Here is a 15,320-nt window from a genome sequence, read left to right on the forward strand (position 1 = left end):
GACAAGACCCCCAAAGTCGGAAGAAGAGGCAGTGACAGAAGACCGGGCCACCGCTAGTAAAAGAGCTAAAGGAAGAAAGCGGAGGCCCGGCAAGAAGAACCGAAGAGGGGGACAAGACCCCCGAAGTCAGAAGAAGACCCCCCGGGCGGCGACGAAGAAGAAAGCCAGGCTCCTCCGCAAGTAAAAGAGCTAGCAGAAGATAGCGGAGGAGTCCAGCGAGAAGACCTCCCAAGACGGAAGAAGACCCCCGGAGCTGTGCAATAAATTTTTAAACCCTTGTGTGTTGTGTTTTATTTACATTTTTTTCACAGGTGAATGGGTAGGGGTACATTGTACCCCATACTTATTCACATAGGTTGGGGGGCTAGTATCTGCTAAAGGGGGCTCCCGGATTCCGATAAGCCCCCCACTGCAGACCCCGACAACCAATGGCCAGGGTTGTCAGGAAGAGGCCCTTGTCTTCATCAACATGGGGACAAGGTGCTTTGGGGTGGGGGGGCTTGCTCGTCCCCACCCCCTTTCCTGACCGGCCAGGCTCGTTGCTCGGACAAGGGTCTTATATGGACCTTGGGGGGGACCCCCCACGCTGTTTTTTCGGCGTAGGGCTCCCCCCTTTAAATCCATACCAGGTGACGGGCCAGCGACGTGTCAATCTCTCCACTGAAGGCGGCGACATTGACTTCCTTCGCTAGTCCCGGCTACCTGGAGCTGCTTTCAAAATGAACGGAATTTCCTCCGTGTGTGGGCAAGTCCGTTCATTTGAAAAATACGGACCTAGTCCGCCGGAAAAGTCCGGTCGTGTGTGGGCAGGTCCGCTCGTTCGGAAAGTCCGGCGAACTTTCTGCCAGTTTGTCCGCCAGACTAAGTCCGCCGGATAGTCTGATCGTTTGTACGCGGCATAAGAGGTAGAGCTGCTGTATATGACTCTCTTAGCCCACGTACACACGGTCGGAGATTTTGGCAACCAAATCCGTCGGATTTTGCCCGTCGGATTTAGTCCGACGGATTGTGTCCGAAACTGTTGCATACACACACGGTCGGGCCAAGTTGGCGAAAAATCTGATCTTTCAGAACGTGATGACGCAATTTAGTTATGATGGGACTACATTCAGGCTAGTAGCCAATAGCTTTGATCTAGGAATTCGATCTGAGCATGCGTGGCACTTGGTCCGATCAAAATGCTCTACACATGATCGGATTAGGTCCGTCCGGCCCAGTTCGTCGGGAAATATTTCCAACATGTTGGAAAATTGGGTCGGACGGAGATTCGGACGGAATCAGTCCGATGCATACCACACACAGTCGGATTATCTGATGACACGGTCCGATAAGACTCATTCCGACAGATTCTCCGACCGTGTGTACAAGGGCTTAGAGATGAAGACTTGGCGTTTTGAAGGTTTCTCACTTAACTCAAAATGAAGAGGTCTATAAATGTGGTGGGCTGCACTTTAGACCACATATTTTAAGCCAGCACAGTAAATTAATAATTTCCTTATTTGCCAGGAGTTGAAGAAGACGGAAAGCGAAAGACTCCAAGTACAAATTCAAGCCTATCTTGATAATATCTTTGACGTGAATAATCTTCTAGAGGACACTGAGAACAAACATGAGATGCTGGAGCATGTTGATGACCTACAAGCCCATATGGCTCTTGTAAGTTTCTAATACACGGGCATAAGAATTTTTATGATAAAGGAGAACTATGGAATCCTATAATGTACTGATTGATCTTTATGGTGTTTAGCTCACAGAGAAGCTACAGCAAACAGAAAACGAATATATGAGAAGAGTGGCTGAGCTAGAGTTGCAGTTGGACCAGACTCGCAAAGAGTTGAATGCTTTAAAAGTAAGTGTATCTTCTGGGGTTGCCAAACCCCTATACTGTGTAAAGGAAAAAGTCGTTCTGGGGGGGCCTGATTTACATTAGAAGGAACTCAGTAGGGAAACATGTTGATTTCACCTCCCAACGGGGGGGGGGGGGGGGGGGTTGGAAGGTTAGGGGTAGATTTAGGTCATGCCTATACAAAGCCTTTACATTAAACAATTGTGTGGACAAAAGTTGGTTGCAGTAGGGTATTTAATCAACCATTTGACTGCTTGACAATCAGTTCTTCCTCTGATATCCTTCAGGAGAAGCAAGCCTCATATGTTCCAGTGGATACACACCTGGCTGTAAGACGTTTGAAATCCAGCGACCAAGGAGTACTGTGGGTTGAGCCTGCAGGGGACACATGTACAGAGGATTCCTACTCTAGCAATGAGAACATTGGGTCCTCTGCTAGCACGACCCATCCTCCAGCCTCACCATCGGCCATCAGGCTGACTATAATATCTCCTCCAGTCACATCTACAGGTAACGGATTTTTTTTTTTTTACATCTTTAAATGGTTATTAAAATTCTGTATGCATTTTATTTGGTTCCTTTGGAATTTATCCGTTTTTAAACTGTTTTGTAATGACTATTTATAAAAAAAATCTTTATTTTACAAAGGAACATTGCATACAGGGTGCCTTGCTCCCATCTGTCCCTCATTTACAGGTAATGGCCCTTTTTAAAAGAAAATCTCACTGCTCTTCCTCAGTTTTACCTGTAGTGGGATATATAGACCTCTATCAAAAAGTACAGTGCCTTGCGAAAGTATTCGGCCCCCTTGAACCTTTTTGCACATTTCAGGCTTCAAACATAAACATATAACATGTTTATTTTTTGTGAAGAATCACCAACAAGTGGGACACAATTGTGAAGTGGAACGAAATCTATTGGATTTTTGAAACTTTTTTAACTAATAAAAAAATGAAAAGTGGGGCGTGCAAAATTATTCGGCCCCCTTGCGTTAATACTTTGTAGAGCCACCTTTTGCTGCGATTACAGCTGCAAGTCGCTTGGGGTATGTCTCTATCAGTTTTGCACATCGAGAGACTGAAATTCTTGCCCATTCTTCCTTGAAAAACAGCTCAAGCTCAGTGAGGTTGGATGGAGAGCGTTTGTGAACAGCAGTTTTCAGCTCTTTCCACAGATTCTCGATTGGATTCAGGTCTGGACTTTGACTTGGCCATTTTAACACCTGGATACGTTTATTTGTGAACCATTCCTTTGTAGATTTTTCTGTATGTTTGGGATCATTGTCTTGTTGGAAGATAAATCTCCTTCCCAATTTCAGGTCTTTTGCAGTGAAGTAACTGATCAATTCACTCTATTCTTATTATTATCAGTTATGTATTCCTTTGTTTAGTCCCTATAGTTTAGCTATCAATCAATATGCCAAGCACATGTTATTGTTACTATCACAATGCTATCACCCTTGGCTATGAAATCAATACACGTTTAAGGTCAATTAAATCTCATTTATTTCCCAAGGAAATAAGGAAAATGTGCATCAAGTATCAATAAAGTTACAATAATATACATCGCATACAATCACAGTGCAATCTAAGCCATACTTATCCGACCTTCGCAGCCACACCTCATGACTGGATCTCCTGATGGAATACAGAGGGACAGAGCTCAGGTCACAACCCTTTTTGTCAAACATACTTCAGCCATACCACACCCCATAGCCCATCCTACTCTTCCTCATAGACCAATCAGCGTCTCTGGGGCGTCTCCTCCCCCAGGCTACCAGTCCTGCCATACTTGGCCTCTGGGGGCAGTGTTTGCCCATAATTGCAACTGCTCCGACTGGATTGCTATCTCGTGGCCTGATCTCGGACGCCCCACCAACTGTCCCTCTGTTCTTGCAGACAAGCCGGCGCCATATCCTCTTTGAAGTTCCGTACATTCCAGGTGGGCTGAATAGAAACTCATTCTGCTATTCAAGTTGTGTCACATTCCTTGTTTTTAAACGTGTGAAACTGCCTGGCAACCATATGGCTGGGTTCGGCTGTACAAACAGCTGTGTAAATGTATAATAATAAATTCCTGTCTGATTCCAACATATGCCGCTTTGCGCCTAAACACGGCGCATACCACCCTTCTTCAGACACGGCTCCTTTTGAACAGTCCATAACTGTCTTAACGTGTGTGGTTCCCCAACATGTGCTTCCGAACCAGTACCTGTGGCACAGTCCTTAGCTTGTGTAACGCGTGGTTGTTTCCAACGAGCGCTCCAGAGACATCTCTTATGGAACAGTACACAAGTGTCTTACCACGTTGTGTTTTCAACGTGTGCAGAAACAGGTCCTATGGAGCAGTCCATAATTGTTTTACCACGTGATGTTTCCCAACACGTGCCGCTTTGCCACTGAGTGACACATCTCCACCATTCTTCAGCGCCAGCTTCCATGTCACCATTCTGCATCTTGGGTATCTTCAGGATGGCAGTACAGGCAAGGGGTGCCCATTCATTCACCATTCACCAGCACCCATTCAGAGCAACATATCACCCAGCTTTCAGACCCAGAGTCTTGAGGAGGGCCTTTCTTGCCCATATTACTAGCCTACAATACCCATAGGTCATACTCTACCACAAACATAAATCAACTTATTACCATAATATATCCTTATATATGTATTACGCACCCCGCTCCCAACCTCCTATAAATACGGGTCGGGATTAGGCAGGCTTGCTCGCAGCGGTGTTGCAGGGCTCTGACTTGGCAGCAACGTCTCCAATTTGTACACAGAGCGCTCACCGTCAAATCATCCCTCAACTTGCATAGACAACTGGGAGACCCTTCTAGATAAATATCGCTTAACTACACATATAAGTTTACAACAATTACCAAACCCACACAATTCCACCCCTGTACCTGGATTTCAGAGATCACGCCCAGTGTGTACCATGCACCTCTACCTACGGTTAGGTTCAAGGAACCCTCGAGTCCCATGACTAACACTACACCGGTATTCTTTAGGACAAAGAAACAAAAACTCGCCTATGTCCTAAATAATACCTGGGTGCCTTCTTCCCAGCAATGACCTCTCCATCCAGAATACAGAGAGAAATAACTTCCCAACATTATTCGTTCATCCCCATGTATTGACCTGGCCTACCAAGGACATCATGGTCATGCTTCCGACAAAGGGAAATATCAACCTGCCTCCAGCGTTCATCTTCTCTGATCACATGTGTGATATAGCCTCAAATGCAACAAGATAGAGTCCCCAGTCAGTAAGCCCATTGCTGCCACCAAATATACAGACCAAGTCTGCACTTCTGTATATGAGAACATACAGCATAACTCCTTTCACAATCCAACTTAGTACCACCCATACAGGCATTCGACCACTATTTTGGATTAGTGTAAGCAACGTGTTTTGGCAAAATCTTACTGAGCGGTGACGCTAACTCATCAGGCCACTGCCCCTCATACAGAGACGGTATAATCAGCTTGATGTTGGCTGATATTTCCACCTGCCACAGAGTGCGCGCCAGAGCCAATGACAGTTTTCTGTCTTCCCTACCAACCTCTCAACATGGTTGACAAAATCCGGAGCCACTCTAACCTGAGTGTTTCTGTGATTTCATTGAATGTTATCAAGGATACCACCAATCTCCCGGGGTAACAAAGTCACGCTCCTTCTCTGAAGCTATGGCTGTGAGTTTGTTCCTCAGGAGGCTGATGTCCCCTCCATTAACAACACCCATCCCAGCTATTGTTCCCCCCCAATATAGTGCTGAATACATCCCTCCTCTTTCGGGTTACTCCTCAGAAATAAGCATCCTGCATGGACTTCATTCTCATCTCTGGGAGTAAGTCACTGGTACAATAACCGCACCTGATTCAGTGTATACTCAGCACATATAGGGTGATAGGTTTTTGTCAACCACCATGAGATGTTGCAGCACCATGTGGTGAAGTCCTACTGTACCCTGGTAGCCAGCGTTTGTTCCCTTTATTTTAACGGAGCATGCTCCTGTGTGTATTCACTGGCATTATCTGTGCAGGGTTTCAACCTCTCAGGTGAGACACCAACCGGGCCTATCTTCCCCATGTCTAGTTCTGGTGTCCCACATGTCCAGTAACCGAAAGCTTCTCTCTAGGATCGCTTGGATTGAGACACCACCCCTACGAGGATGTTTTCACCCCATTGATGTGTCACCTGGCACCCTTTAGTCTGATCCACAGCTACCTTATTATGCATAAGCGCCAGTATGCCTCCTGGGTACCTGCACCATATTAACTCCGTTACACCAATACATGTAATACATTAAAACCTTTCTTCTTTCAATTCCTCCTTCCAACAAAAAACCACATATTTTACATTTTCATGTTTTGACGGATTGGATGTGTCATAACTCTTCCCCAACCTCCAACCCATTGCACATGTATAAATAACATGTTTGCATTCATCAGGAGAGACTTCAGCAAAAATATTTCACAAGTTCTCTTGCTAGGCACAGTCTTTCAGATTCCGCATTAGCACCAAATTGTCCATACCAAAAAAAAAACAAGTATAATCTGAATCTTTCAAGTTTTTCCTTTTTTCCTCTCCTGATGTTTATCAGAACAAATTTGTGGTATGGTGTGGCACAGACAAACTGCCAACCAGATGATCATCTGTCATCCATCTTCCAGAAGCCTCTCCAATTCTCGCTCCACTTGGATTCTGGAAGTGAAAAACAAGAGCAGTATCAACTTCTTATCCACAATATCTGCTCGCTTATCATGTTTACTTATAGTTCCCTCCTTGGAGCCCAGGACCTCAGTATTCCTGGCTTCTGCAACTCTGACCAAACTATCCAAACAACCATGACCTCTTTAGGCTACACCCACTGTAAAATGGATCCCCATGGTATGATCAAAAAACGTTTAAAACTGAACGTCAGTGTTGCTTCTCAAAAACTTCAAATTTTACAAACTAAAAAAACAATGCATCTATCTGTATCTTTACGATGTATGCACTACCCCTTTTCAGGTGACTGGTTCTAACTGAGGGCATTGTCAATTCCCCCCCTTTCAGGTGGATTAGACCTACTACTTTTCCACCTGAATAAAAATATAACTAACATAGAGGACTAAACCAATATCAACAAAAAAAAATTTAGAAGAAAAAAATAAATAAAAAAATAAATAAAAATAAAATCAAAAAAAAATAAAATTAAAAAAAAATGTAAAAAACTTAAAAAAATCTGGCCATGATCACACAAACAACATGACAAGACAACCATCATACGACAAGACAACCATCATACAACAATGACAAACACTCAACTTTTAGTTGACAACATCCATGGATTTTTCTCCTGCAAAGAGTGCTTATTCCAATCTGAAATACAATTAGTTAATGGGGAAAACAAAAACAAAACAAAGCATATGTATCATCACAACATTTTAGCTTCATTTGTAACTCTTTTTAGTACTATTATTTTTCATTGTTTGCAAACAATTACTAACTAATGAGCTCATGGTACCATGTGATAATCGATTATGCATTTACAATAACCTAACCCATGTTCATATATTTTACCACTGTTGTTCTCACTTTGACAGACCTGCAAACAAATGCAAATGTCAGTATCTAAAGCCATTTAACTTCTTTCATGGTCTGTGGAAAAAAAATACAAAGACAGTGATTACACACAATTATCATGACAATTGACTTTTTAAGTCCCCAAAGCCTTTCCCATTAATGCAATATAGTTGCCATACCTTTCTATACTACGCAGTGGTATTGGAAATCTTTGCCATATTACCCAAGAAAAATGGCAATGCCATTTGTGTCCAATTACATACAAGCCAAAATGGTAGATTAGCCCAGGGCGCAAATATTGGAATGTTCATCCAGTCTTGTTGCTGGCTGTGCTTAGGGTGTGAACTGTCATTCCTTATCTTTCCTTCAGAACTGTGTAATCTGCCCTGGCTGCTATCTTTCATATCAGGCCTTTGAGTTACACTGTCCCTGCCCTGGGTGGGGGTTTTCATTGTAGGTACTTGTATTTCTGGGGTTTCCTGTTCAATGCTAGCAATTTTAAGGACTTTATGAAATCTAGGTCTTTTCCATTTACTATGTCTGAACTTTCTCTGCCTTCCTGTACCTCTGCTTATTACGGACACATCTGCCTTTGACCCATACTCCCTTTCCCTGGACTCTTGACAGAAGTCTCTGAGAATATTGACAAAATTTTGGTAGGATCTAGCATTCCTCAGAGCCATTCTAGTGGGATAGCTTACATAACACTTATTGGCCATTGAGTATATGAAACTTGCATCGTCCTCCAATAAGTCAGGACAGTTGAACACTTTCATATACAATGCAAGATACTCACTGCAGAACAAAATTGGGTCATCTCCTCTCCTAAATTTCATTCGTTGCAAATCACTCATACCATTATCACGACTGTCCACAATACGCTGCAACTCTTTCCTCCGCACCTCTGCATCTGCTACGTTATCATTAACTTGTGCCGATAACTGGCCTACCAAAGGTCCTGGTAGCCATGCTTTCAGAAGAGAGCATGCATCCTCATTACTCAAATGGAATTTAACTACTAGAGCTTCAAATTTATTGGACAGACTCATTGGTGATTCCAGGGCATTAAATTCACCCAACATCTGGCACAAAGTAAGTCTCTCTTGGATTGTAATCAAACTCTCATTCTGCCTTGAAGCTATAGGTGCCATAGCAGACTGTGTTTCATCACGGCCCTTCTCCTCATTGATCGTGCAGATATCGGCCAATTGGCATGTTCCTTTGTGCTCATTGAGCGATACCATAACTTCCTCTGTAGTAAGAAGCTGGGAGCGTACATTTGCTAATTCTCTTTCTAAAGACATAACCAACTCTTCCATCTCTGACAATTTCATTCGCAATGACTCTACAACTTTTCTCTTCATATTACAGTCCATCCTGTAACTGTGGATCTGTTCTTGTAGTTCACCGTTTCTCTCTGACAAATCTTTTGCTTTTGCCTGCAATTCATCCATCTCATCACTGGAGGCTGTTGCAATCTTTAGAAGGTTTTCCCTGATGTCCTCACTCAGATGCCTCCTCTCTACTTCCCACTTCCCCCCCATTTGCTCAGATATAACTTTAATTCTGAGCAAAACTGCAATTTCATTAGCCAACTTTTCTTTCTTAACTTTTTTTAGCTGTTTGCCCGATACTTTGCTATTATGTTGCTGACACTGAGATAATAGAATCTTATACTGGCTTTCAAGAGTTTCATCTGCACATGAATGGTAACTGGCAGAGGCATACTTTTTAACATATGTATACACAAGTTCCATTTCACAACCATACAATCCACACAATACACACTTCTATTTGTACTAACGTACCAACACTGCATTGAGTACTAAATCAAACTCAATTATCATTATCTCTTACAACTCACACAAAACAAAAACAAATCGCTCTTCTAGCATTCTCTATTCTTAATTCGTTACCACTTTTACCTGATATCATTCAAAACCATTCAATTTTGCCTATCCATAGTACAGATTTACCACACTTAATGTGGCATTATCAGCTGCCTTGTATCCGAGCACTTCTGTCCTGTAAGTTCTATGCAGCTTTTAGGATTGCCACATGTTATCTGGGGTGCCAAATGAAGTAACTGATCAATTCACTCTATTCTTATTATTATCAGTTATGTATTCCTTTGTTTAGTCCCTATAGTTTAGCTATCAATCAATATGCCAAGCACATGTTATTGTTACTATCACAATGCTATCACCCTTGGCTATGAAATCAATACACGTTTAAGGTCAATTAAATCTCATTTATTTCCCAAGGAAATAAGGAAAATGTGCATCAAGTATCAATAAAGTTACAATAATATACATCGCATACAATCACAGTGCAATCTAAGCCATACTTATCCGACCTTCGCAGCCACACCTCATGACTGGATCTCCTGATGGAATACAGAGGGACAGAGCTCAGGTCACAACCCTTTTTGTCAAACATACTTCAGCCATACCACACCCCATAGCCCATCCTACTCTTCCTCATAGACCAATCAGCGTCTCTGGGGCGTCTCCTCCCCCAGGCTACCAGTCCTGCCATACTTGGCCTCTGGGGGCAGTGTTTGCCCATAATTGCAACTGCTCCGACTGGATTGCTATCTCGTGGCCTGATCTCGGACGCCCCACCAACTGTCCCTCTGTTCTTGCAGACAAGCCGGCGCCATATCCTCTTTGAAGTTCCGTACATTCCAGGTGGGCTGAATAGAAACTCATTCTGCTATTCAAGTTGTGTCACATTCCTTGTTTTTAAACGTGTGAAACTGCCTGGCAACCATATGGCTGGGTTCGGCTGTACAAACAGCTGTGTAAATGTATAATAATAAATTCCTGTCTGATTCCAACATGCAGACTCCAACATGTTTTCATCCAGAATGGTCCTGTATTTGGCTGCATCCATCTTCCCCTCAATTTTAACCATCTTCCCTGTCCCTGTTGAAGAAAAGCAGGCCCAAACCATGATGCTGCCACCACCATGTTTGACAGTGGGGATGGTGTGTTGACGGTGATGAGCTGTGTTGCTTTTACGCCAAACATATCGTTTTGCATTGTGGGAAAAAAGTTTGATTTTGGTTTCATCTGACCAGAGCACCTTCTTCCACATGTTTGGTGTGTCTCCCAGGTGGCTTGTGGCAAACTTTAGACGAGACTTTTTATGGATATCTTTGATAAATGGCTTTCTTCTTGCCACTCTTCCATAAAGGCCAGATTTGTGCAGTGTACGACTGATTGTTGTCCTATGGACAGACTCTCCCACCTCAGCTGTAATTCTCTGCAGTTCATCCAGAGTGATCATGGGCCTCATGGCTGCATCTCTGATCAGTCTTCTCCTTGTCTGAGCTGAAAGTTTAGAGGGACAGCCAGGTCTTCGTAGATTTGCAGTGGTCTGATACTCCTTCCATTTCAAAATGATCGCTTGCACAGTGCTCCTTGGGATGTTTAAAGCTTGAGAAATCTTTTAGTATCCAAATCCAGCTTTAAACTTCTCCACAACAGTATTACGGACCTGCCTGGTGTGTTCCTTGGTCTTCATGATGCTCTCTGCGCTTTCAACAGAACCCTGAGACCATCACAGAGCAGGTGCATTTATACAGAGACTTGATTACACACAGGTGGATTCTATTTATCACCATCAGTCATTTAGGACAACATTGGATCATTCAGAGATCCTCGCTGAACTTCTGGAGTGAGTTTGCTGCACTGAAAGTAAAGGGGCCGAATAATTTTGCACGCACCACTTTTCAGTTATTTATTTGCTAAAAAAAGTTTAAATTATCCAATAGATTTCGTTCCACTTCACAATTGTGTCCCACTTGTTGGTGATTCTTCACAAAAAATTAAAATTTTATATCTTTATGTTTGAAGCCTGAAATGTGGCAAAAGGTTGAAAAGTTCAAGGGGGCCAAATACTTTCGCAAGGCACTGTACTGTTGTACTATCAGTGTCAATTGCACGTTTTTTTAAAAGCTGACAAAAAAAGAAAAAAGTACCGCTGGAAAAAAAATATTTATGGGTCTCTCTATTTAATTCCTCCTGGTCTGCATCGTGTAACGTGGCAGGAGTGTGTTATTTGCCTACATCTTTTTTTTGCTAAAAGGTGCCCCTCTATTTCTCACAAAAACTTAAGAAGTAGGCACAGTGCATCCTTGACAGTGGTTTCACAGTCATTGTGGGTTTTCTAAAAACGCAAGTACAACAGTAGCTGTTTGCCTTCAAACTATTTCTCTATAACCAAAACACTGTGTGTGTGTGTTGTAATTTTAACTTCACCTACAATGGGTATAGAAAAGAATCATCCCCTTTAAAATAATCATATTTTGTTGCTTTGCAGTCTGAAATGAAGACACGGTTTTTGTTTTATCCAGCTGCTCATTTACTAGTGTAACTTATAACATCCAAGTAAAAGATTTTTTTAGTTTTTTTTCTGACATGTTGGGGCTATATCTTTCACTTAGACGTTATAAGTTGCACTAGTAAATACAGATGGATAAAACAAAAACTGTGTCTGTCTTCATTTCAGGCTGCCAAGCAACAAAATGTGATAATTTTAAAGGGGATGATTCTTTTCTATACCTACTGTATAGAGCTCTATATTTTACACATTGTTATATAGGTTTATATACACATAAAATGCACAAGTAACACTAGAGCTTCCTTGACATGCAGCTGTAGTTTTGGAGAACATGTAGAGTAAGCAAAAAGAGTAGGTAGGGTAGACCTAGCAAGACCTATTTTCACTCTTCCATTAAAATGATCATAATAAAGATGAATGCATTTAAATTGTTTAGGTTCTGCTGGCACGGTGAAATTAAGCCATGCCTTATATACGGTTAAGACTTACCTATTTTATTTATGGCAGCTTTTTGAAGGGAGATTGTTGAGATTGTTGACATGGTTGGTGTTGTGGGATGTTTAGGAGGCGCTCAATGACTGCTGAGTAGGGATGAGCCCAATGTTCGCCCATTCGGCGAATACCGAACATTATGGGGCATAAGCAGCAAATTAAAGCTCGCAGTGCATTGGCGTCTTATTGGCCAAATCATGCACCTGACCTGCATGCTTTGGCCAAACACATTGCGCTCTGCTGAGAGAGCCATAATTGGCCAAGGCCAGGGTGTCTTTATACATGTATCCAACAATACATTACATTCGCAAGCAATTTTAAATGACATTTTTTCCTTTAGAAATGCCATTTTTCTGCGGTACTGTTATAAATGTGGGAAAGATGCGCTACTTTACAGGCAGACCAATGGGACCCCCAGGCACGAAATTTAAAGGAATATTTCATTTTTATTGTTTCACCTTAAGCATTATTAATTAACACTGCTCCTGAAAAAACGGTCGTTTTTTTAAAGGTTTTTTTTTTTTTGCATTGATACATGTCCTCTGGGGCAGTACTCTGGTCCCCAATACGCTTTTTATGTCAATAACTTGCATATAAGCCTTTAAAATTGGCATTTTTCATGTTCGTATTCCATAGACTTTAATGGTGTTCGCACAAATTTTTTGCCTGTTCTGGTGCGAATCGAACCGGGGGTGTTTGGCTCATCCCTACTGCTGAGTCATATGATATTTTCTATCCACTTGCTTTGGGCTCCATTTGGCAGCCTCTATACATAGCCAATGCCCTCTCCGTGTGGTTTAAACAAACCCTTCAGGCCACATCGGGGGTTCATATTTTAGTTGCGACTATAATGTAAGAAAACCGATACAACCCCTCTCTAAGTTCTCTTCAATTATTGAAAGAAATATTGTTTGTGGGGCTAGCACAGAGGCCAAGTGGTTAGCACTTCCATCTAGCAGCACTAGTGCCATTGGTTTGAGTCCCAATCGCGACACTGCCTGCCTGGTGTCTGTATGTTCTCCCTGTGCCTGCGTTGGTTTCTCCAACACTCCTAAGACATGCTGGTAGGTTAATTGGCTACTGTCTAAATTGGCCCTAGTATGTGTATGTAAGAATGTGAGTTAGGGACCTTAGATTGTAAGCTCCTTGAGGACAGGGACTGATGTGAATGTACAATATATGTGTAAAGCGCTGTGTAAATTGACAAAGCTATATAATTACCTGTAATAAATAATAGTACAGTCGTTACAAGTCATTACCTTCTCAAAGGAGACGACTTGCACAAATCCTACTATACAGGATTTATAGAGCAACAACAGTTTGTGTAGCGCTTTACAATAAAAAGGGAAGCAGTACACTTACAATACATTTCAATACAGAAGGATTAGGCTAAGCGATGGAGAGAAGGAGTTAACATCTTGTCCTCTGTTTTCAGATACTGTTTCTTACAAGACAGAAGAATCTTTGGATACTTCCACCTCTCCTTTACTGTTGGCTCTGGAGTCAGAGATCCGCACTGTTCCACCAGCTCCAAGGTTGGATTATAGCATTGTCACCACCACCCCTTCAGAGACCATGTCTGACCCTACCATTCCACCACCTCCTCCACTACCAGCAACAAAGAAGGATGACAATACAGAATGCCAACAACCTCTACCACCTTCTGATATCAGCGAGTCTCAAAAAGTAACACCAGTTCTTGATAATTCAAGTGTTCCTCCTCCACCGCCTCCTCCACCCCCTCCTGGTTTGATGAATGGCTCTCCTGTTCCTCCACCACCCCCCGGTGGTCCTCCTGCTCCTCCTCCTCCACCACCACCTGGACTTGGCGGTCCTCCTGCTCCTCCTCCACCACCACCACCACCTGGACCTGGTGGTCCTCCTGTTCCTCCACCACCACCTTCTGTTTGCGGTGGCCCCCCGCCTCCTCCACCACCTTCTGGAGGCCTTGCTGCACCACCTCCTTCTGTACCAGGTGGCTTACATACAGGTACTAATGAGGATATTCTTTAGCAATATGTTTGAGCCAAGTCTAGCCTGTGCAATCTCCAGATCTGCCAACCACAAAGTGTGTCTGCATACAAATGAAAGCCAGGTTACACCAAAAACATTTTGTTTTTAGTGCTGCCTGTGTCCAAAATGGGGATAGGCATTGGTGAGAAATTTCTACAACTGGGATGAAAAAAAATATTTATAGAAGCTATTTTCATTTATCAACCCCTCTTAAAAATTAGTGGGTAGATCAGACCCAGAAAAAAGTAACCCATCAACTCTTCTATACCAATTATATTTTATTTTTAGCAGCACTTTACTGTCGTTTTAGCAATGCTTTTCGGCCACTAGCGGGGCGCTTTAAACACCCGCTAGCAGCCGAAAAAGGGTTCAAAGCGCCTTACAGGTGCTTCGGCAGCACTGGCCATTGATTTCAATGGCAGGAGCATTTTAGGAGCAGTGTATTCACCGCTCCTGCTACACCCCAAAGATGCTGCTTGCAGGACTTTTTTTTTCCCGTCCTGCATGCACACCGATCCAGCGTGAAAGCACTCGGGCTCTCACACTGGGGTGGCATTTTTCAGGCGCTATTTATAGCCCTTTAGCGTCTGAAAAACGCATCAGTGTCAAATTAGCCTAAGACCTGCATGGTTAATGTTGCAACAATTTTTGGGCAGACTGGGCTTAAACTACCGGGTCAACTTTCCCCGTATGTCCACCTAGAGATTCTCTAACATCCTCAAGCAATCCTTATTTTTTTACTTTTAAAGTGGATGTAAACCCTCACATATACCTAGTGACATTAACAGCCGCAGATGATACACAGAGATGAAAAAGATCTCCCTACATAAGTTTTACATGTATATCTGCCGTCTTCAGCTTTATATACGGTTTTGAAAGTGCACATTGTAGTAGAATTTTCACTTCCTCATTCAGCAGTAGCAGTGTAGTGTTGGATTACACTGGGAGACAGCTGATTGGAGGAAAGGCACACACCCCCCTCCACATAGGCAGAGACTTTCAGAGTTGTCCTGTGAGTAGAGCAGCTTTCTGATACTCTATTTATAGCACC

At 42.8% G+C, this 15,320-nt stretch overlaps 1 protein-coding gene across 2 annotated transcripts in view; it reads left to right on the forward strand.

Annotated features, from left to right (window-relative positions):
• The window catches only part of FMNL1 (formin like 1), a 124,799-nt gene that overhangs the window by 63,949 nt on the left and 45,530 nt on the right, over positions 1–15,320 (forward strand). For both annotated transcript variants that reach the window (XM_077460069.1, XM_077460070.1), the window contains exons 12-15: positions 1,507–1,656; positions 1,748–1,849; positions 2,134–2,356; positions 13,692–14,246. In XM_077460069.1, coding sequence (XP_077316195.1) covers positions 1,507–1,656; positions 1,748–1,849; positions 2,134–2,356; positions 13,692–14,246 — 1,030 coding nt within the window. The remainder of the gene's footprint in view (positions 1–1,506; positions 1,657–1,747; positions 1,850–2,133; positions 2,357–13,691; positions 14,247–15,320) is intronic.

This window comes from Lithobates pipiens, unplaced genomic scaffold (assembly GCF_037356315.1).
Source record: "Lithobates pipiens isolate NorthernLeopardFrog02 unplaced genomic scaffold, aLitPip1_a1.2 Scaffold_28, whole genome shotgun sequence".
NCBI lineage: Eukaryota > Metazoa > Chordata > Amphibia > Anura > Ranidae > Lithobates > Lithobates pipiens.